General features: G+C 42.4%; 1 protein-coding gene across 1 annotated transcript in view; it reads left to right on the plus strand.

Annotated features, from left to right (window-relative positions):
- The window catches only part of WLS (Wnt ligand secretion mediator), a 62,244-nt gene that overhangs the window by 23,593 nt on the left and 14,897 nt on the right, over positions 1 to 23,754 (plus strand). Inside the window, exons 2-3 of the mRNA XM_034778923.1 lie at positions 10,038 to 10,310; positions 18,047 to 18,171. Of these exons, the coding sequence (XP_034634814.1) occupies positions 10,038 to 10,310; positions 18,047 to 18,171 (398 nt within the window). The remainder of the gene's footprint in view (positions 1 to 10,037; positions 10,311 to 18,046; positions 18,172 to 23,754) is intronic.

A 23,754-nucleotide genomic window follows, 5' to 3' on the forward strand; every position in this document is an offset into this window, starting at 1 on the left:
GGAGTGTGTTCTGGTTTTGTAGTGACTCCCTTTAGTTTATTTGGTATAATGCACCTCTAGATATAGCCTTATACTGTAAATACTTGTTCCTTCCCCACTCTGAACTTTAGGGTGCAGATGTGGGAACCTGCATGAAAACTTCTAAGCTTAACAACCAGCTTAGATCTGGTTTTGCTGCTACCACTCCCAAGTGCTAACTCCCTTTCCTGGGTAGCCTTGAGAGACTCCTCCACCAATTCCCTGGTGAACACCAATCCAAAACCCCTTAGATCTTAAAACAAGGAGGAATTAATCATTCCCCTCCTTCCCTTTCCCCCCCCCCCCCACCAATCCCTGGTGAGTCCAGATCCAATCCCCTTGGATCTTAAAACAAGGAGGAATTAATCAGGATCTTAAAAAGAAGGCTTTTAATTAAAGAAAGAGAGGTTAAAATCAGGATGGAAAATAACTTGACAGGGTAATCAAATTCAGAGAGCCCAGAGGGAACACCCTCTAGCCTTAGGTTCAAAGTTACAGCAAACAGAGGTAAACCCTCTAGCAAAAGGAACATTTACAAGTTGAGAAAACAAAGATAAACCTAACACGCCTTGCCTGGCAGTTACTCACAAGTTTGAAATATGAGAGACTTGTTCAGAAGATTTGGAGAGGATGGAGTGATGTCTGGTCCCTCTTACGGCTTGTCTATACTTACCGCGCTGGTTCGGCGGCAGGCAATCTAACTTCTGGGTTCAATTTATCGCGTCTTGTCTGAACGCGATAAATCTAACCCAGAAGTGCTCACCGTCGACTCTAGTAATCCTGCTCGGCGCAAGGCGTACGCAGAGTCGACGGGGGAGCCTGCCTGCCACGTCTGGACCGCAGTAAGTTTGAACTAAGGTACGTCGACTTCAGCTACATTATTCACGTAGCTGAAGTTGCGTACCTTAGTTTGAATTGGGGGGGAGGGGGTTAGTGTAGACCAGGCCTTTTTCCCAAGAGCGAACAACACCCAAACAAAGAACACAAACAAAAGCTTTCTTCTTCTTCTTCTCTTCCCCCCCCCCCAAGATTTGAAAAGATCTTGTCCCCTTATTGGTCCTTTGGGTCAGGTGTCAGCCAGGTTACCTGAGCTTCTTAACCCTTTACAGGTAAAAGGATTTTGGTGTGTCTGGCCAGGAGGGATTATAGTATTGGGTAACAGCCCTCCTGTGTACTTCCCTTTATAGTTATGACAACTTGTCATAATATTTTAGACATATTATGACTTCCAGCACTTACCAAGTGTAGCGATATTTGAGAAAATGCCAGAGCTCTACTGGATGAACCAGAATGCAAGCTGATGTCACTTTTTTTTTTTTTTTTTTTTTTTTTTTTAATGGGTGAGGTGTGGTGATGGTGCAGGGGGAAAGGAATATAACCTTTAAGGAATGTCTTGATTGCCTCACTCTTCTGAGAGGCTAGTCATTGCAGCTCAGTTGCTAATTGTAATGACCATTAAAAGTGAACGAGTGGGAGACAAGATAAATACGCACACACTTCTTATTTCTCCTTTATTAAACTGAAATGTTTTGAATCTTGGAACCCATGACTTTAATTTAGGTAATCACTATTTAAGACAGTCCTTACATCTTACTGAAATCAAACTTAACTTTAAGTGTGTTTTAGATGCTTTCCTGGATTGGGGCCAATGCAAACTCTGTCCCTTCTGGTCATAATAACCTGATGTACTCTAAACTTCCTGTATCTAGAGACAATGTGACATGTATTATAAGATTCTTTTTGGGGGTATTTTTGATTTTGTTTTATACTAATGGCAGTTGGGTGTAAAGAAGGAAAAGATTGTTTTCATTTAACAAAATAATGCAAAATTTTTGTGATGCCACAATTTCCATAACCAATTGATACCAGAGTCCTGGCTTTTTAGACTTTGGTTTAGGCAGAAGCAGCAAGAATGGTGTTTTTTCCATTTAATGTTAGCTGGTCCTCTCTTCTCCTTTTTAAATGCCACAGATGGATAGTTTCCCTGACATGTTTGCTGCTTTGTATGTAGAGAATGTTTGTTTGGTGCTTCTAAAGACAATCTGGAAGTGATTGCATGCTTCATGAAATGCCCAAATGCTGTGAAAAGCACAAAACTTTTTTTTCCTCATTGGTTTTTCTTCTGCCACTTCCCACTCTGGAAAATAATTCCTACTGTGTATCACACAAGACTGCAGGAATATGAACACCAAGCTAGGAATGGGAGAACTTTGTCATTTTTAGAACCCTCTCAAAATCCTGATTGCTAGGTTTAGCATCCGAATGATACCAGTTCCACTTAGCTCCAGGGTTTGAGAGTTCTCTGATGCTTATGTGTAGCTTTAAAATATTTATTTCCCAGGTGACACCAGAAACATGACAGAACTACTTTGACACAAGAATTATCATTGTTTGTTTGCATTGCAGTGATGTTAGAAATACAGGATTTGCTTTAAGAGAAGGGGGGTGGGGGGAAGCTTTTAAAAACCCCAAACACATCACATCCTTTGATTCCTACATCCAGTACTGAAGGACTTGCTTGGGGTTTCATCTGTTTTATTTATCTTAAGACAAAGGGGGTTACTCTTCCCCTCCCCCCACATTGGTGTAAATCGGGAATAACTCTATTAAAGACAAAACCGAGGAGTACTTGTGGCACCTTAGACTAACAAATTTATTTGGGCATAAGCTTTCGTGGGCTAAAACCCACTTCATCAGTTGCATGGCGTGGAAAATACAGTAGACATGCATATAGACACTGTACATGAAAAGATGGGAGTTGTCATCCCGTGTGTGTGTGGGGGGGGGGGGTGAAATCAGTGCTAACGAGAATTCAATTAAAGTGGAAGTGGGCTATTATCAACAGGAGGAAAAAATGATTGGTGGTGGTAATGAGGCCAATGTAATCAAGGTGGCCCATTTAAAACAGTTGACATGAAGGTGTGAGTAATAGTAGCGAGAAGTTAGTATGGGGAAACTTCTCTACAGAAACGAATTTCCCCCTACTGTTTATGGAAAAACAGTGTAATGTACACAAGGCCATTGGGTATAAATACAATGCAATCCAACATGATTGGGTTTCTATATTCTGTCTACACTACAGCCCTCCCTGCATAATAAGGTTAGGTCCCATCTACACTTGAGCTCTTTATCCAAGTTATAATTGTGTGTCCTCTGGTTACAGCTGTGTAGTGTAATGGGTCTGTGATTAACTCACTGACACATAGGGAAATCAGATCAGTTCTGGGGGTTAGGGGAGGGGGGATGCAGCAGCACTGAATTTCAGTGCTAGAAACTATTAAATTCATGGCTGTTTTCCAGATGGTACAGTAACTTCAGACACTCATTGTACTGTCCAACTTGCTGCTTTTTATTTTTTTTAAAGTCGTGATCCAGCAGCAAGAGAAATACAATTTTACCCTAGCAACAGCTTTGATTCAATTAATCAGAGCAGGTCATTATCTCATCTGCATAATGAGGTTCATGACCATCTTATTTATCAGTTACTGATATGAGTATGTGCTTTACACAGGGACTTGCTCACTGGGACACATTGAAAGGGAATGTGGGCAAAGTAAATTGCCAGGACCAATAATATTCAGTTCATCTCTATTATTGTTGAAGGTACCTGGGGCTGAATCCATTTATTCCCTTTCCACCAGCTAATCTTATTTTGATCCCACTGTGCAGTCACACTCCTATGTCTGTCTGCTTACCTAATAATAAAAAAAAAAAAAAAAAAAAAGTGTTCAATTTACTTTGCTGCAAGATTAAGCAGAAACTGGGCCATGAAGGATAAATATTTCTTGGCATATAAGCCTCTTGGGTAACTTATTAATATGGTAACTGAACATGGGGACTGTAAATTTTGAGAAACTTCTCCTAATAGTCTTTAAAGAAACAGTATTTTTATTGGCTGATCTTCATTTGATAGGGCTCTGTCTCTCATGCCAACTGAACTCGAAGAGGCAATTTTTATGCATTCTTTTCTCCATTCAACTAATCTGCTGCCACACCTCTTCACAAAGGTGAGAGAGCGGCTATATTCTTCTGACCCCTACGTTCTTGGGCATAAACAAACTAGGGGAAATGCAACCTACATGGAGCTGTTATAAGGTGGGTGAGTTACTGGTTGGAAAATCATTCCCAGAGAGTAGTTATCAGTGGCTCACAATCAAGCTGAAGAGGCATATAGGAGGGTCCCACAGGGATCCGTTCTGGATCCAGTTCTGTTCAATATCTTCATCAATGATTTAGAAATGGTATAGAGTACATTTATAATGATTGCGAATGATACAACGCTGGGAGGAGTTGCATCATTCGCAATCAAGTGCTTTGGAAGATGGGATTAAAATTCAAAATGATTTGACAAACTGGAGAAATGATCTGAGGTGTAAATAGAATAAAATTCATTAAGGACAAATGCAAAGTACTCCACTTAGGAAAGAACAATCAGTTGTACACCTACAAAATGGGGAAATGACTGCCTCGGAAGGAGTACTGCAGAAAGTGAACTGGGGGTCATAGTGGATCACAAACTAAAGAGGAGTCAACAATATAAAACTATTGTGTGCAAAAAAAGGGGGGGGGGCGGAAAAGCAAACATTATTTTGGGATGTATTCGCAGGAGTGTTGTAAGCTAAGACATGAGAAGTAATTCTTCTGCTCTAATCCATGCTGAGTAGGCCTCAGCTGGAGTGTGGTGCTCAGAAATGGACACAATACATGTCAGGAAAGATGTGGACAAATTGGAGAAAGTCCAGAGAAAAGCAACAAAAATGATTAAGGGTCTAGAAAACCTCTTAAGCACTGGAATAAATTGCCTAGGGAGGTTGTAGAACCTCCATCATGGAGGTTTTTAAGAGCAGGTTAGACAAACATCTGTCAGAGATGGTCTAGATCAGAGGTGGGCAAACTACAGCCCGTAAGCCACATCCAGTCCGCGGGACTGTCCTGCCTGGCCCTTTTGCTCCCGTCCGGGGAGGCTAGCCCCCGACCCCTCCCCTGCTGTCCCCCCTCCTCCGCTTGCCATGCTGGCAGCGCTCTGGGCGGCGTGGCGGCGAAAGCTGCCAGCCTACCCCGGTGCTCTAGAATGCGCAGCGGCGTGGCTGGCTCTGGCCAGGCAACACGGCTGCCAGTCCTGGCGCTCTGAGCAGCATGGGTGGGGAGCAGGCAGGGAGTTTCAGGGGATAGGGAGCTGGGGGCAGTTGGATAGGTGTGGGAGTTCCAGGGGGCCTGTCAGGGGCAGGGATGTGGATAGGGGTTGGAGCAGTCGGGAGACAGGGAACAGGGAGGGTTGGATAGGGGGGTGGGGTCTGAGGGGGGCAGTTAGGGGCAGGGGGGTCCCAGGAGAGGGTGTTCTGAGGGGGGGGCAGTCAGGGTGGGAAGGGGGTGGGGGCCAGGCTATTTGGGGAGGTATAGCCTTCCCTACCAAGCCATCCATACAGTTTCAGAACCCCGATGTGGCCCTCAGGCCAAAAAGTTTGCCCACCTCTTGTCTAGATAATGCTGGGTCCTGCCTTGGGTGCAGGGGACTGGCCTAGATGACCTCTTGGGGTTCCTTCCAGTGCTGTGATTCGATGCAAGATCTTGAATGCTGCAGACCCAATGCGGTGTTGCTGCCTTGGGTTGGGCAGGGAGTTTCTCCACGCTGTAGGAACATATCTGGATATCTAATTTTGAAGACCTGTAGATCTCTCTTCCCACTCCTGCAGCGTATAGGAGACTATCCAGCAGACACAAATTGATGGGTGGCCACTACAGTCTGAAGATTGCATAAGGGTATAGTGTAGCTCTGGAGACTGAGAGCATTCAACTGCAGACAATCATTTCACGCCTTTTTTTCCTGGGTTACCTGTGCAGATGCCATAGCATGGCAAGCATGGAGCCCACTCAGCTCACCACTGCTGTTGCGAGCATTGTAAACACCTCACGCATTATACTGCAGTATGTTCAGAACCCGGCTGAGAGACGGCAGCATGAGGATGATTGTGAGGAGGACATGGACACAGACATTCCTGAAAGCACAGGCTGTGGCACTTGCTCAGTCTATAGTTGAACTGCTCCTTACCAGTGTCCAGGCTGCCTGCCAATTTTGAACAGCCAGACACAAGGGCGATTAGAAGAGCACAGGTAGGCGTGCTGCGCATTGGCTTTGAAAACCAGTTTCATGACTGGCCAGGCTACAATGTGACAGTTGTGTGTGTTTCTCCTTGATGCAAACCCGCCCCCTTTGTTGATTTTAATTCCCTGTAAGCAAACCACCCTTCCCCCTTCGATCACAGCTGGCAAAGGAAATAAAGTCACTATCGTTTTGATACCGTGCATTCTTTCTTTTTTTTAAAAAAAAAGAAAAAGGGGGAGATAACTGACAAGGTAGCCCGGGGTTGGATAGGGTGGGGTGGGGGAGCAGGGAAGGACAAGGCCACATTTTTGATTTGTAGTGTGGCTACAATATTCACTGTTTGAATGACAGCCTTCTGTTGCTTGGGCCATCCTCTGGAGTGGCTGGGTGCCTGGAGCCTCTTTTTCCCCCCCCCCCTCCCACCCCACCCCCCAGGTTCTTGGGCATCTGGGTGAGGAGGATATGGAACTTGGGGAGGAGGGCAGGTGGTTGTACAGTGGATGCAGCAGCAGTCTGTGCTCTTGTTGGATTTCCTGCAGCTCCACCAGACGTGTGAGCACGTCTGTTTGCTCCCCCATTAGCCTCAGCATTGCATCCTGCCTCTTCTCATCGTGCTCACTTAATGCTTTCCTGGACTCTGCCACTGAATGCCTCCATGCATTCAGCTGTGCCCTATCATTGCGGGAGGACTGCATTAGCTCAGAAAACATGTCATCGCGAGTGCGTGTTTTTTTTTTTTTTTTTTTTTCCCCCGCCTTCTAATCTGCGATAACCTCAGGGACAGAGTTGATAGGGGGAGCATAGAAACATTTGCACCTGTAAGGGGAGAGTAAAATTTAAGATGATACATTTCTGAGAATAAAAGGGAGACTCTTTCTTTCACAGTGAATCAAGCAATTCCCAGCAGACCGCACATGTGCTTTAGGTACAAGGTCACATTTTGCCTTTTTATATTGAGTGCCTGCCGGTATGGTGACACATCACACATAGCTGGGCAACAGAATTCTGTTTCCAGGCAGCCATGGTAAGCCAAAGGGTACGCAGGTTTGGCTTCTAACGCCTTCATAACGTGGGAATGTTTTCAAACTGCAGCACCCTCCTTTCCCAAAGCAAGCAATGCTGGTTGGGTTTGCCATTTAAAAAGAGGGGCTGCAGTTTTCTGGTGGATGTGCAGCACATACCTTCCCCCTCCTCCCCAACCCCTGCCACGTGGCTATTTGGGATGATCCCTTCACCCCTCCCCCTGCCACCTGGATGATCCCTTTTAGGCAAGCACAAACAGCCCAGCATGAACAGGGTCCTTTTACTGTTCCCTTACAAAAATTCCCCTATTTCAACCAGGTGACAATGAATGATATCACTCTGCTGAGGCTAACACAGAAAGATGTAGACTGAATGTTGCTTGAATGGGACCAAAACCCAGGACCATTCATTGCCATGCTTCGTGCTGCAATGATTCCAGACTACTTGCTGCTGGCTTGGCATGGTAAAGTGTCCTACTGTGGAGGATGAAATAAGGCAGCCCTTTCCAGAAACCTTCTGCAAAGGCTTTCAGAGTACTTCATGGAGATGTCCCTGGAGGATTCCCACTCCATCCCAAGACACGTTAACACAGTTTCCAGTAGCTGTAGTGGCCATGAATGCATCCGAAGTCTTTAATGTTTGATTTGCCTTGAAGACTATTGCTTTTAAACCTTGTACTGTAGTTACAAATGTGCACTCACCAGAGGTGACTTCTCTGCCTTCAGGTCAGGGATCCTGCCTTGGGAGGGTATTGGCTCCAGGGTGATGAAAAGGTCCTGGCTGCCGGGGAGAACAGATTCACCGCTTGCCAACTGTGCGTTCTCCTGCTCCTCTTCCTCATCCACAAAATCCTCCTCCATGTTGCACGAGACTTTCCCCCGCCCTTGCAGGTGTCCACGGACAGTGTTTGGGTAGTGGTAGGGTCCCCCTCACCCCCAAATGCCATGCAACTGATCATAGAAGTGGCATGTATGGGGCTTTGACCCAGAGTGATCGTTTGCTTCCTTTATCTTTTGGTAGGCTTGCCTGAGCTCCTTGACTTCACGCGGCACTGCTGTGTGTCCCTGTTGTAGCCTCTGTCCATCATGCCCTGTTTGATTTTTTTTTGGCCCATATATTAGCATTTCTTCTTTTTGATTGGAGTTCTGCCTGCACGGATTTTTCTCCCCATACAGCAAACGAGCTCCAGCATGGAGCGATTCTGGGGGGACTGCATGGTCACCTGTGCTGCTGAGCGCGCCGCGCTGACCAAACAGGAAATGAAATTCAAACGTTCCCGGGGATTTTCCTGTGTACCTGGCTAGTGCATCAGAGTTGAAAGCGCTGTCCAGAGCGGTCACATTGGAGCACTCTGGGTTAGCTCCCGGAGGTCAAGAACATCAATTTACGACAGCAATACCCCAAATTCAACCCTGCAAGGTCAATTTTAGCGTACTCCCTTCGCCAGGGAGGAGTACAGAAGTCTATTTTAAGAGCTCTTTAGGCCGATGGAACGGGGTTGCTTGTGAGGCGCATCCATTATAAAATCAACCTAACGTGGCTAAATTTGACCTAACTCTATAGTGTAGACCAGGGCCGAGTTGCTAACTGTTGTGAAAAGACATTGTGAAATCTTGTTGAAGGGCCATAGTGAGATCTCTGGCCCCAGCTGCACAGGAAGCAAGTATGGCACAACTGTAGAAACTTGAATTAGTGACCCCAAAGACTGGGAGCCTCACAGACCAAAGACTTTTAAGGTGGCATTTCTAGCAAGCTACAAAAAGCACAATAAACCCTCTTGCTCTTGGTTTGTAAAAACCCATCTATCAAAATTTCCTGTGAGTGATGGTGTCTATTAGAGACCTGCTGCCATGAATGGAAGTCACTAGTTAATCCAGAAGTAGTAATGTTATCATAAGTGCTGTTCTGAAAACTAATTCAGATTAAAATGTGTTAACATGGCTTAACCAACTGGATGAATGATATCACTCTGCTGGTGGATGGAGCCAAATGGTGTCTAGTCTCAAGCTCCCTCCATTCAGCTGGCTAAATCATACTGATGCAATTTTAAAAACCACTTGCATTCAAATTTCTCTCTGCAGAAATAAGGCTAAAGGCAAGGAAAGGGTTTGCACGTAAGAGCTAGGAGCGATATGTATTCTAGCTAGATAAAGTAAGCTGAGATGTGTGTGTGGCTTTTTGTTTGTTTTTTATGATGCTTCATCCTGACCTCCCTTATGTTAGAAATCTCCTTGGACAAGTACTTAGATGTACAAGATATTAGACAACAATATGTCTAATATGAGCCTCCAGCTAGTTCTTTGTCTCAAATAATTACAAGCACAAGCAAAGAGGCTAGGTTTTGAAAATCTGTAATTGCCTCTTTCTGCTAAAGAAGCCGGAAATGCATAGGTGACACGTTCACATCTGTAAGTTCTTCCACTATGCCATGTACCAACTGATACAGTAAAATCACAGCACACAGCTTATAGAATGCCTTTTGAGTCCACATTTTCTTTAGTCACTCTGAAGGGCCATAAATTGGACAACACTGCCTGATCCAGTGGATAGACATGCTACGTTCTGCACCTCGCTTCCAGTTGGTCTTCATTAAAAGTGGCCCTCATGGTCACAGTGGCTACTCCACCATGTGATGCAAAATGCCACTGGCATGCCTAGTCAGTAGAACAAGGATAAAACTTTCTCACCTAGAAACTTCTTTACTTAACTATTGTGTTGCTTCTTGCATACGTTTAAAGGATTCCTAAAGTATTTTTAAAAGGCTAATGGCAATGACTGCCCTGATGTAACTTGTCTCCTGTACTTTTCTGTGGGGTTGAGGATAATCTGGTTTCATAAGCAGTTAGTCATGTAACATGTTAGATTCTAAAAATATGGCTTGTTTCAATTTCAGCTCCAAGTCCCACTACGGCTATGCACTACATGTCAATAAAATGTGTAGATGTACGGAAAAACCACCACAAAACCAAGTGGCTAATGCCTTGGGGACCCAACCAGTGTGAGAGGATCCGAGATCTTGACGAGGCGATGAGCAGACAAATAGAAGCCAATGACATTGTGTTTGCTGTTCACATCCCCCTCCCCGCCAAAGAGATGAGTCCCTGGTTCCAGTTCATACTTGTTATCCTGCAGCTGGACATTGCGTTCAAGAAAAATAATGAGATAAGTATGTCACTTTTATGTATCCCCAAAAATGCTTGATCAGTACAAGAAAAGGTTGACCATAGAGTGTGTGCGTGCATGTGTATGGGTGGGGGTTAAATCTCTTAGACCATTAAAATAATTTTATTTAACTATTTTATATAGACAAAGTTGAGCTATCTGGGATACGTACTAAAAGCGAGACCGTATAAACACTGTTCCCTTTTGAAACCACCATCTTAAGGAGAATTTTAACGTCTTGAAGGTCTGTCAATTTATGGATTATTTACAGTGTATAAAATGTATTTAATCATGGAAAAATCAAAATATCCCCCAACAATACAAAAGGGAGTAACCCTGGTAAGAGCAATGTCTTCTCCAAATCCCCCTTTGCCAGATCCTACTACATAACAAGCTGTTTGGGCTTTAATACTGCTCCCTCTGAAGTCCACTGGCAACAATCCACTGACTTAGTGGAACTGGGATTTGAAATATAAGACAAAGCTCACTAGTTGAGGTCCACTATCTCCCTCTGCATGGGAGAAAGTTTCTGGAACTTTTTTTTTTTTTTATTTAAACTATGCTGGGGTAGTGATGCTAACAAGATGGTGCCATTTTAATCTGACGTGCAGCATTTTACAGGATGAGCTATTAAGCAGCATGCTAGTGCTGGAATGGTCAGTGGAAAGAATAGTCAGTTATTAAAATTGTGTGAGCTAGAGAGGCCCCTTCTCCTTGAAAAATAAATTGTGGGGAAGGGACAGCTCTAGCATGTTAAAGGAAGGAAAGCTAGCATAAGGAACTCTCCTCCTACTCCTCCCAACAAAGAATGCTGAAGCATAATTCTGATCTGCAATCAGAAATGGCCTTTTTCTTTACTCCCTCACCCTCCAAACCTCAGTTTTGCGAGCACAAATATGGAGTGGACTCTTTCATATGATTGAACGTCACCTTGAGATCATTTCTGTTTTAATCTTACTCTTGTTGAGTGAACGTGAATCTATCCTCTCCTTTCTGTTACTGGATGTAGTAGCCTTACACTTTTGGATGATAACCAGGAATGGCCCCACCTACAAGGGCTCCTTCTTAAAGACTTTACAATGGTAAAATGCATGGTTGATTTCCATTATGACACCATTTGGAAGTCACTCCTCTAAGATCCATGTCCAAAATTATTATGTAGTGTTATTACAAATTAATCAGCAGTACTCCTAACCAAGCTAAAATCAACTGTATTAAATCTACACTTCTTTTCTAGTGGAGCACATATCCCTTGCATTTATAAATTAGCTTTTCAAGGCTACTGAAATCTGCATAGGCACCCTCAGAAAACCAGAGAAAGATAAAGGGGATGTTCATCTGTACTCAACAGTGACCCTGTAACTTTATGATGCTTGCTTAAACTGGTTTTCAATTTTCACTGCAAAAGCCAGGACTTCTTTTCACTAGTGGTCTGCAAGCTGTTTGAGCTGAACAAAAGTCTATTTGCAATAATTCTTTATACTCAAATTTTCTAGCCGAGTTAGATTATTTTGAGGAATCTGATACTAGGGTTCTGGGAGGGGGTTTGTATACAATATTTGCCTGGTGGGGGCAGGGCTCCAGTGACAAGGTTGCAGTGACTCATGCTGTTTTTGATGTAGGCTTTTCCTCTGACCAGTTCAAGTTCTAAATTTTGCCACTTGAGCCACAGGGCAAGGATAATGGGAGACTGTCCTAGTTCTATCACAGTTTAATTAGTATTACTCTGCTTGCTCACTAGGCATCACTGACTAGAATACCACGAGTCAGGCATGCATGTCAGTCAAACAACTTCAGAACTTGGTCATTGACTAAACAGGGGCTTTCCTGTGGTAGAATGAAATGCTAGTCCTGACACTGTGGGCCCCAAGTGGACTCTGTAAGATGGTTTATTTTTCTCAAAGCAATACAAACTGGGTAGCCCTAAAATATGCCTTCAGGAATGCTGGTATTACGCCCTTCGGAAGGAAGGAAGGCCTTATTCATGCACATCTTTAGAAATATGTTTTAGGTCTTTGATAAGGATCCAGATACTTAGAAAAAGCAGTTTGCTCTTATGTCTGTCAACTCACATGGAAAGCTGCCTGAGCTTGGCTTGTCTCTAAAAAAGGCTAATTTCTGGGTCTAAACAGACTATTCCTTTTTAATGCAATGTTTAGTCAAATACTGAAAACAACAAATGCTCTTGCTCAGTTTGACTGTTCTGCAAAAGATGGGGCGCATGGAGAAATCTGCCAAAGAAGTCTGAACTGGTTAAAATGGTCTGTATTTGGCTATTGAAATACGCCATGCATATTTCATTTAATTTGTCAAGCAGGTAACGACTGCAAATAGAATTCCAGTCTTATCTTAGTGCAATAAGTCTCATTCACATAAGCTGTATGAAACAAATGCTCTGTGTGAATAACATTGGCCAGTCTCCATCAATAACACAGCTGTTGAAAGAGCTTAGTTACCAGGACGATGGATGGCACTCTCTGAGGGAATGTTTGTATGCAGTAATCTGACATTTAGCTGGCTGGCAGCAACCTTGAAAGTGAGGTAGAATTAGGGGGGAGCATTGGTGGTGATCTAGTTTCTGACCACAAGAAATCGCTTGTTTAAGAGTCAGCACAAAAGGCTTCTTTTGAAACTTGAAGTGTTACTCTATTACCGTGCAATTAGATCTTATTCCTGTCATTGAGTTGGAGAACACTGGAAACTTTTTTTGGAATGGGTAAAATGCCACTCAGCTCATCAGTGCTCATTCCACCATATAACACCTGGTTTCAAACCAAATGTTTCTTGGCTGACCTACAGTACACATGCCTCAACGTAGCCCAGCCATTGCCTGCAGTTATGCTCTTCTAAACTTTCATGCATTCTGGCCTTTTGATCCTTCGGCAGTAACTTTGCCTTCAGCAGGTAATATTCCAAGTTGGATACACTTCCAACAATGAGTTAAATCCTCTTTTACTTGCTTAATAGGTTTGCATTAGATTCTATCTGTTCTCGTAATTTAAGTCCTTCAACTTAGGTTTCCAATCCTCAGTCCTCTCTAGTCGTAAGTAATAGAAATAACTGCCTGCACATCTTGCCGCCGCCACCACCACCACATTGGTAATAGCTGAATGCTTCATGAAGGAGAGGTAATGTGCTGTATCACTGGACACAGTATTTATTTTTTTTGTCTGCTGTACCTTCTTGGACATAGGACTTTCTTATTTATCAAGCTTCGCCTCTTGTACATCACCTGGAAGACTGGACCATTGTACACTGATCTGTAATAACGAACATTAGCACTCCTCCTCAGACTGCTTTATATTTAACCTCTTATGCAGAGAACTGATTTACTTCTATTCACACTTAGTGAACTTGGACTTGAGTTTTATTCCCAACTCCTGCTGTAAACTTGGCCAAGTCACTTGACATCTCTGCCTCCATTTCAATGTGTATAAAAATGAGGAAAATATTTGAAATCTGTATATGAAATGTGCTTTATAAGCACGAGGTGGTGGCAGCAGCATTTTATTACACGGAAAATCAATGGTATGACTTTATCTATAACATTCCCTAACTGTCTTGTGAAGGACTTAAACCACTTTCAGCCTAATTTAAAAAAAAAAAAAAAAAAAGGGGGGGGGGGGGGAGGATGAGGAGACCCATTTTAAGTGAATCTTAAAAATCCTAATAGATGCGAATAACTTAAGTTTCCAGTATTGTCAGCATGGAGGAAAAGATTACCATCACCACTTTCTTTTTTCTGAAGGAGATCACACCATAGTCCGTCTAGCCCTGTATGCACCTACTGAGATTTGTATGAGCTGGCCCTTTTCTCTTCCTAGGTTGGCTGGCTTGTACTTCCATCCTTTGTTAGCTTTCTGCTAATGCAAAAACTGACAGTTTTTCCTAGTTGCTAGTGTCTTTCCAGGTTGTTCTATTAGTATGCAGCTGGCACAGACCTGTCAGTCTGTGAAATGACTTCCCTATTTTTAGACTGTTTTTTGTGAGTGAAGATATCTGTACTAACAGTTTAAAGGGAATTGGGTGAAAGCTCATAGTCGTTGAATTTCTAGCCTCAAAATCCCAGACATCTTGAGATGTGACATGGGGAATGCAAGGAGAGCTAAATCGTCTTTCTTTAGGGCTCTTGTAGTTGTGACCTGAGTTACCTTATGGATGTCCGTGAAACTGTCATGGAGAAGTCTGTGACTGGCTGGAAGCCTTAGGAGAACGTGTGTACCAGGAGACAATCCTCCTTGGCACACTGCCTACTGTATAAACAAGTTTATTTTCTCATTTAGAGAGTGTTTCAAAATAATCCAGTGGGGCAGGTGAGATTATTATTCACCACCTCTTGGTATTGACAACTGAGGTGCTATATGAGGATGTGAAATCTGAAATCTCCATTATCCATACAGCATCCTGTTACGTTGACAATGGAATTGCATAGCCACCTTTTCTGTGCACAAGTGTCCTGTGCATCTGTGGAAGATTCATCTAGTCTGAGCATGCAGTGGGGGAAGTGGAAGGGAAACCCTCGCAACTACACATGCTTAATCTGAGTCTTAACTATATACAGTAGCCTGTTATAGGTGCCTGGCCAGTCTCCTGTTTTGACACTAAAGGAGGTGGCGGATACCATGTTTGTGTGTGACCCCCACCCACCTCAGTTTTTTGCGGCCATACATGGTTCTGAAAACTGGAGAGTTCTATGCAACATGGAGAAACTGAATAAATAATTCCCTGAACATAAATATTTTGAAAAGCTGAATATATTTATGGGTATTCAGCAGCACCTTGCCTGTCTCTCTTCCTCACCTTCTCTCTCTCTCCCCCTGAATAAGAAATCTCTCCTGGTCTCTCTCTACCTCCAGTATGAAGAAGATACTACCCCGTCTTCCACTCCTCTCTACCTTTCCCTTCCAATACATGACTCTTTTTTTTTTTTTTTTTTTTTTAATTCCCTTTCATAAGAAGGATGTGTGGCTGCCTCTCCAAAGCCTTGAAGGTGTTGCCTATTATCCTGGTTCTGAATATGTTTGGGGGGATGGGCTCCTTATTCTCATCCCCAAAAGTACCTGGCGTGATCTTGAATGGGCTCTGTTCCCATCCTGCAGCTGTCTGAGCTCAAAGAGCACTTCATGTGGATCTGGAGTGGGGGCACCCAAAAGCCAGGAGTAGAGAAGACAAAAGACCACCGGAAGATGAGCCCTTCATGGAATATGAGAGGGCCAATTGGGTGAGACCTTTTGTTTAGAGGTCTTAATATTTCTTGTGACTTCATCTGCAAGGTCCCTACCCTCGATATTTAAATCCCTCTTTGAAGACTCAATTTTTTTGCCATGCTAAATTCCTCATAGGCAACTAACTTATACCAACTAACCAAAGAAACACAATTTTGACTACCTTTGTATGCTGTATCTTTTTCCAGTGCCCCTTTCTCAGTTCACCTCTCTAACTTAAAGTATAAGTTCCTCAGGACAGATATTGTGCCTTCTTTCTGTTTAGAAAGCACATACTGTGTATTGGGCGCTACAAGAAGCGAGTAATATGTTGATGGGGAGTCTTTGTTCGTTCCTCCAGTGATCTGTCTTGTTGACTCTTGAAACCTGTGTCTGACATCCAGTTTTAAAACCACTTCCTTGTCTTGTGGCCAAACATAGTGTGGTGTCTGCGTTTGCTCCAATTTCCACACCATGCTACAGTATGTTAACTATATACATGGTTCCTGGTTTTGTGTGTTTGGTTTTTTTTATCTGCAAGAACATCAGGAAAGTTACCCAGCTGAACAAAAAGTATGAAAGAACAGTTAACTGTCTAAGGGTGTTAGTATAGCCAATACAGGTAGAGTTACAAACCTTTCAAGTATTTAGCAGAAATTTATTTTTTTTTTCTCCCCCAAAAATAGCTGGTTTCAGTGAAAGGAGTCATTAGTGCACCCAGGTGGGGAATCCAAGTCTTTTTCTTTATACTGTATTCGTGTGTAAGAACATTTCTGTTCTTGTCAATTTTGAAGGGACACTTCAGTCAAGTTGCATCTCTGATGGGCGGAGTAATCCCAGACTATTGCTTAATAAAACTCTGAAAACTTGAAAATATAAATAAAATCCAGAATATATTTGGATATACTTCTTTGGCATTTTTCTTGGCTTGGACAAAAATATACTAGTTTTTTGCTTTCTGGTTTTCGTGACCAGTGATAGTGCAGCAGTGTTTTAGTGTTTAAAAACCACTTCAGTTCCAGTGGGAACAGTTTGCAAAAATGAAGTCCTGAATAGTCCCATTTTTATAGTTTTGTAAAATGGGGTGTGGGTGGGCTTTTGGGGCCCAGTTTGACTGGACTATTTAGCCATTATTTGCTGAAACACTAAAACAGTGGACCTGAGCTCGTGTATTCATATTTCAAGGAAGCTTAACTAATGCAAAGATGGCTCTAGGGTATCGGAACTCCTGATCAATCTGGAAGACCGAGATCACACATGCGACAAAAACAGCTCAGAAAAAACCATGTTGGCGTCCACATTAAAGCTTGAGAGAACCACCTCCAAACACACTATAAATAGCAAGTCTAAACCACAAACCCATCCACACCCCTTCCCAGCATTCTGTATGAGTGTACCATTACATAATCCCAACAAAAACATAACTCTGAAAAAGATGACAAATGCGTAGGCCAAGCAGAGCTTCAAGAATCTGTTCTTATTCTGTTATAGATTTGAAATATCATCCTTTGTAAACTGTAAAGGCCAGTTTCTCAAAAGAGCACAGCATCCATGGTTGGGGCCAGAGATTCAAAAGAATATGTTGGGTGCAGAGTTCCTTGTCAATCTGCTCCCATGTGAACTGTACAAGTGAGGTGGGATTAGGTGGATTTTTGTTTTGAGATCCCTTTTGCACAACCTCTCTGTTCATGGTTTGTACATAAATGGCCTTTCTAAACCTCTTCAATGGGGTAGACTAGATGGAATGCATATGGCAACTTATCACGTGGTGAGATTTCTGATCTGGTTGGTTGGCAACCATGCCACCTTCCACTTCTAGGGAATTTCAAAGCAGATGCTGTTTTGTGGTAACCTGTACTTTGAACTACTACTGCTTCAGGCCTGTCCACTTTCTGCATCTGCTTTGAAGTGTGCAGTGAAGAAAGATTATCTTCTGAGAAAGACATTAGAAATGATGAAAATGGACATGAAAAGAATAACAGTGGGAGAAAAGCAGAAGAGAATGTCCATTTAAGGTGGCTTTTTTCTTTTTTTTTTTTTTTTTAAACATGTTCTATCTTACAATACTTAATATAAGCTCCTGTACACACACACAAAGTAGGGTAGGGCCCATTACTGAGTGAGAGTTCCGATTTCATCGATCGCTATAGTACAAATTCAATTGCAGTCATGGTCAAGTGGGTCATGAGGCAGCAGAGCCTTGACATAGGATGCTGGAGTGTGTGTGTGTGTGTGTGTGTGTGTGTGCGCACCCTAGGACCGGTGCTACATAAGACTAAAAGTTAGCAAGAATAGAAAAGAATACCCAACACTCATGACCAATAAAGATTGGTCACCCTGGACTTCTAGGACTCCTACTGGAGAATAGATAAACATCTTATAGAGGGTAAATATCCATGAGAGTTGGAATGGAGGGATTTCCATCACCATATGTAAATCAGAGTTTATCCTTTATATGTTCTGAAATATTTATTCTTGCACCTTTTTTTGTTGCATACTGTTCCTTTCATAATAAGCTTGGTTGTTACTCTTGCAGAAGACAATGCAGAAGTTACGCTTGATGTGTCCTTGGCCTATCGTGATGACATGTTCAGTGAATGGAAAGAAATGGCACATGCGATAGAGACCCGAAAGCTAAAATGTTCTTTTGCCTCTCCAAAAGTAGGTATTGCTGGTTTCTAGGAGTTCTTTGCAACTGGACACAATCTAACCGCTTTCAGCATTACTAGGTTTCTGTTGGGTGTACAGTAAGTGGATGGGAGTTGCAGAGGGGGAATGATGCCAATAAATTGGATTTTAAAGACTCCAAGGCAAGAGTGACTGTGTGTGTTCTCTAAGGAATGAAATTGGGATCCCAAGTAGTCATTAATCCTGGGGTCTACATTGATTTGTAATGCGTTTTTTTTTTTTTTTTTTCTTAAAGCCTATTTTAAGAAATAATGGTGGTTGGTTGTTTTGTTTAAATCACTATGTTCTGGAAGGAAAAAGTGTCATGAACAAAATTTTGTTGGCGGGGGGGGTGGAATTCCTACTACAAGAAGGAGTTGTGGACACGACTAACAATTGTGACTTGGTGGGTTGCGTATGTGGGTACCTGAGGTTGAGTAATAGTAGGGGAGGTGGGAAGGAGAAGGAAAGGTAACTTTCCATTTTGTAATTCTAGTATTTGGGGGAAGATAACTGTGACTGCAGCTCTTTGTGCTCCTGGTGAGGAGTCCGAAATGGCATTTCCTGCAGCAAATCACATCCATGGTGGTGGTTGAATTCGTGTACGAGAGTCCTGTTAGGGACCAGGGCCCCACTGTGCTGGGTGCTGTACAAAACACAAAACAAAAAGATAATCCCTGCCTCAGTTCACAGCCCTGTAAGACCAGAAATAATTGGTAGATGTAACAGACGGATGGGGGAGCACCAGGAAATAATGAGATAGTATTAGCATGATCGTCAGTGGTGTTGTACCAGCTGACTGTCCATTGTCAAGTTGGGTGGTGGTTTTGGAGGTTGTGGATATGAGTAGGCTTAATGGCAAAGGAGAGCTTTAACTAAGAATTTGAAAGAGATCAATGAGGTAGCTTTGCAGGTGTTTGTAGGGAACTATTTCCAGGAGTAAGAAGCAGTGTTGGGAGAAAGCATGAAGGTGTTTATTCAAAAACTGAACACGTGGGCATCAAAAGCTGGCAATTGGCAGAATTGACTAGGGAAGTGAAGACAAGTACTCTTGCGTTTGATGCATGGAAAAGGAGGAGCCAGCGAGGGATGCAAATACTGGGTGATTTGGACAAAATGATGTCAGGAAAATGACCTTTTGCAGCAGTGTTTTTTGAATGGATATAAGTGGGGCAAGATTGGCCTTGACAAATGCAGTGGAGAGGGTGTTTGAAGATCTGGACAAGAATCTTAGATGTGCGGATGGAGAGGCTGTATCTTCAAGATATTACACAGGAAGAACGGACAAAACTTAGCCTGGATGTGAGGATGTATGTTTATCTAGAGTGCTTACCTCTGTGTTGGTCATGTTGAGCTTAAGCTGACAGCTGGAAGGCAATGAGGAAATGTCTGAAAGATAAGCTAAGATTTTACTCTCTGAAATAGAGAGAGCAGCAGCAAAGAAATCATGGTGGAACTTGCATTTGTGAATGAGGTGAGATTGCCAAGAGGCAATATATATAGAGAGAGAAGACCTGGGCAAAGCCCTGTGGGACCTGCCCTCCCTCCTCCTGAAGTTGGAAAAGGATCTTTCAAATGACATGCAGAAGGCTGATCGGAGAGAGGGAGAACCTGGAAAGGACGGAGTCACAAGACAGGACAAGAACTTCAGCATAGCCAACCATGCTGCTCCTCTTGAAAGTGGCCAATGAGACTGAGAATGGAGAATCCGTTTTAATTCGGGTAGGAAGAGGTCATTAGAGGACTGAGAGCTGTTTCAGTGAAGTGCAAGTGGTGGAAGCCTTCTTGGAGAAGGTCTAGAATGGAATTGGAAGAGACACTCCCTGCAGGGCTTGTAGACAGAACATCTGATCGATGAGCTTGGGGATGAAGGGGGTGGATGAAGTAGTAGCTGGAGAGGCAAGTGGGGTCAAGGATATCTTTGAAGATGGGAGAGACTAAAGTATGCTTGTATTGTGAGAGGAAAGAGCCAGAGGAGAGCGAGAGGTTAAGGAGAAGGGTAAAGAATGACTGTGGGGCAGAGATTGAGGATGTTGAGGGATTGTATTGAGTTTATATTTAATGGCCACTTTGCATATATAAGCAGGAATAATGCATACAATAACTGTATTTAAGTAAAAGTGGTAAATATCAGGGTCGTTAAAAAATGTTTAAAAAATCAAACTGATTTTTTTTTTTTAAATACAAAATATGCTTTAAGGCTAAACTATTTAAATATGCTGAATCCCTGATGGAGCCTCCATCTAAAACTGAGTTAGTCTTCTTTTCTAAATGAAGGATATTTTTCCCAATTCTAACTTTCGAGGTAGTTTTTTATAAATGTGGCACAAACAGATCATGTACTGTTTTAAGGGCGTGATCCTGTGGAGGACTCTGGGGCTGTGTTATTGTGCACAAGGCAAAGTCATTGCAGGCATTGGGACCTGGCCTCTGATTCCAGGAGACACCATCGTATATCCTCTCATCAGGATCATTCAATGAGCCCATCTAGTTTCTTATGAAGCTGTAACAAGATGAACAAAAATTCAAGTGTGTAGCTTTGTCACAGTCAGTGCTGCAAACATTGCAAAGATAAGATAGCAAAGGGAACCTGAAACTTGGCATATGGGTACAGTGCTCATTTGAGGCATCTTTTAGCCAAGTACAAATCTAGGAATAAAGGAAAATCATGTTGAAATTACAAGGTACTTCCATAACAACCACTTTGTCTCAACTTCACTGAAGAGAGCAGGAGGATGCAAACTAATTCTCCCCCAAGATGCATGATTTCGTTGGTTGGCTGTCTGGAGCTGTTTGTTAAGAACTGGCCCATTCCGATGACAAGTTATGAAGAAAAGCATGGCAAAATAGATGGAACTATCACAGCCAAAGTAGGCAACGTCGAACGTAAGGGAAAATGTAAGCGGTAGAATTCAGTATATTCAGTTTCTGCGGTTTTCCCAAGGCTATGGAAATAAAAAAGTGCTGCTGTATTGCTGATGCTGTTTTCAGGCAGTAAAGAAGCGGATGGATTAAGCTCTTACTCCCCTTAATTTTCTTGCAAATATTCTGAACCAGAGTATCAGGATAGATGCCTAACTGCTGAAGATCATATTACTATGACAGGCGTCTAAATATTCACCCATCGGTCATGCCACCCATAATAAATTGAAGGGCTAGAGATGAGCCATTCAAGCAGTGAATGTTTGCTGCTGATCTTTTAAAGAAAGTCACACCACTTAACTGATTTAAATCACTAGCCAAGCACTTGGAACCATAGTTCGTTGAAGTTCTAAACCAGCTTTTGGCCGCAATAGCCTCTTCTGCAGGCACAGAGTATTTTCTTCATGTGAACTAATTCATGTGAGGTTGAAAAATCAATTGGGAGTTAAAATAGGAAAACTTGTCTCTCTTCCAGGCTGTGAATAAAAACACGAGAGGGGATCTGATCTCGTAGTTAAGTTTGAAAAACTTTGAAAACAGTCTCTCGAAAATGAGACCGAGGGTAGGTATGTCTACACTAGAAACACTGTACGGTGGCAGTGGAGACACTACAGTGACAGAAGGGAGGGTTCTGTTGCTGAAGTAAATCCACCTCTGAGGCCTGGTCTACATGGGGTGGGGGGGATCGATCTAAGTTAAGCAACTTCAGCTATGTAAATAACATAGCGGAAAGCGATGTACTTAGATCGACTTACTGTGGTGTCTTCACCACAGTAAGTCGACTGCTGCTGCTCACCCGTCAATTCTGCCTGCGTCTCTCACCGAGCTGGAGTACAGAAGTCGATGGGAGAGCGCTCAGGATTGATTTATCGCATCTAGACTAGACGTGATAAATCTCCCCCGCCCCCACTGGATCGATTCCCTGCCTGCCGATCCAGCCGGTAGTGAAGACATACCCTGAAAGGTAGGAGCTAGGTCATCTGAAGTGCTGTCTACAATGTGTGGCTTAGTCATTTTAACTCTGTCTCTCAGGTGTGACTTTTACACACCCCTAAGCAATGCATCTAGGTTGACCTAACTTTCAAGTATAGAGCAGCCCCTCAGGTGAGTAGGAAGTTAAGCTCAAGACACTTTCCCAGGCTCACCTGAAATAGTTTTGATTCACTTACTGCAGCTAATCCCTCTGTTCCTTTAATAAATCATTTAGTTGTAAATGTGAAACATCTTATGATAAGAGAAGATTATGTATCCAAAACATTTAAGGTTGTTTTGTTTAATAAAAGATTTTTGTGCAGTTTTAATGAAACTCCAATAGCCATCCTAATGCAGCTCAGCACACGAGTACAACTTTAATTGTCCAAGTAAATAAGGAATATATCCTTCACCATTTTCTAACATACTAAAAATCTGAAAATATCAACCTATATAAGTGCTTACACTATAACTATATACCTTTGTTTATCCTCCTAGGTAGCAAAAAAGTATCAGTCTAATGTAAAGGCTCTAATTGTAAATAAACATGTTTTAATGGCTATATCAACCAATGAAAATGTACCTTTCTTTAGAAAATTAACTGAAGTACAAATGGAGAGGGTTGATTAAAATCAGTTATTTTAAGCCTGATTTAAGTGACCAAGTGAAAAGCATAGTTTTTTAAATCAATCTACCCTGATAAATATTAAGCAGCAATTGATCTATTAATAGGGTTTTGCTGGCAGTTTGACAAACAATGCTGGTTAATTGATTACAGACCTATTATCCCTGCTTGGCATCTGATATTTGAATATTAGATGCTGCATAACTACTTCCTGCTTCCTTTTTTTTTGTCTAAATGCTTAATGCATTAAATATCAATTACAGACTTTACATCTAGGGGTCTAAATCAAATTTCTCTAACTTACTCTCTTCACTACCGGTACTTATTTATAAGTCATTCTGTGTGAAAATTGAACATTAAAAATGCATGACTTACATTCTAAAACTGCTACAGAATAAAATAACTTTAAAAATGAACATGCCTAAGTACACTTGATTGGATTGTAGTGATCTGTGCTGTGAAACAATTGGAATAATTTAACAGTACCAATATTACTGACTAAACTAGCCAGTTAATTGCAGCATTAATGTGCACCACTAAGCTCTACTGGATGGAACTGGAACTGTTCAACCATGTGTCTGGCCATGTTCTGCTAACTGAGAGTCTCCTTTAATTCTATTTGGAAAAGCCAGACGAAGCATATTTGTAACCTACCCTTGCTACCACAGGAAGTTCTGAGTAGCCATAGCATATAACATAGTGACACCCATGAACTTCTTTTTGGCCACGGATTAAAACTGGCAAAAGCTATAGTATTGAGGCAAATTGTCACCGTTCAGGAAGAAAAGGGCTCAGATATGTTCTCATCACTATGTATCAACCAGTTTTCTCTGAAAATATAAATTGAACTGCTTCTCCATGTGGATTTGCTTTCTTTTTATATTTATTAGTACTTACTTCCTGGTTCCCTAAAAGGGGAAAGGTTGATGTGATGAAACAAGAAGTCTGTGCTGTAAATCTCCAAATTAGAGTCCCTGGAAGGACTAGTTACTACTTTTCAACTATCGATTTATCATCTTTGAAGTCCAAATAGAAGTGATCAAAGCTGACCCCTTTGC

This window comes from Trachemys scripta, chromosome 8, assembly GCF_013100865.1.
Source record: "Trachemys scripta elegans isolate TJP31775 chromosome 8, CAS_Tse_1.0, whole genome shotgun sequence".
Lineage (NCBI taxonomy): Eukaryota > Metazoa > Chordata > Testudines > Emydidae > Trachemys > Trachemys scripta.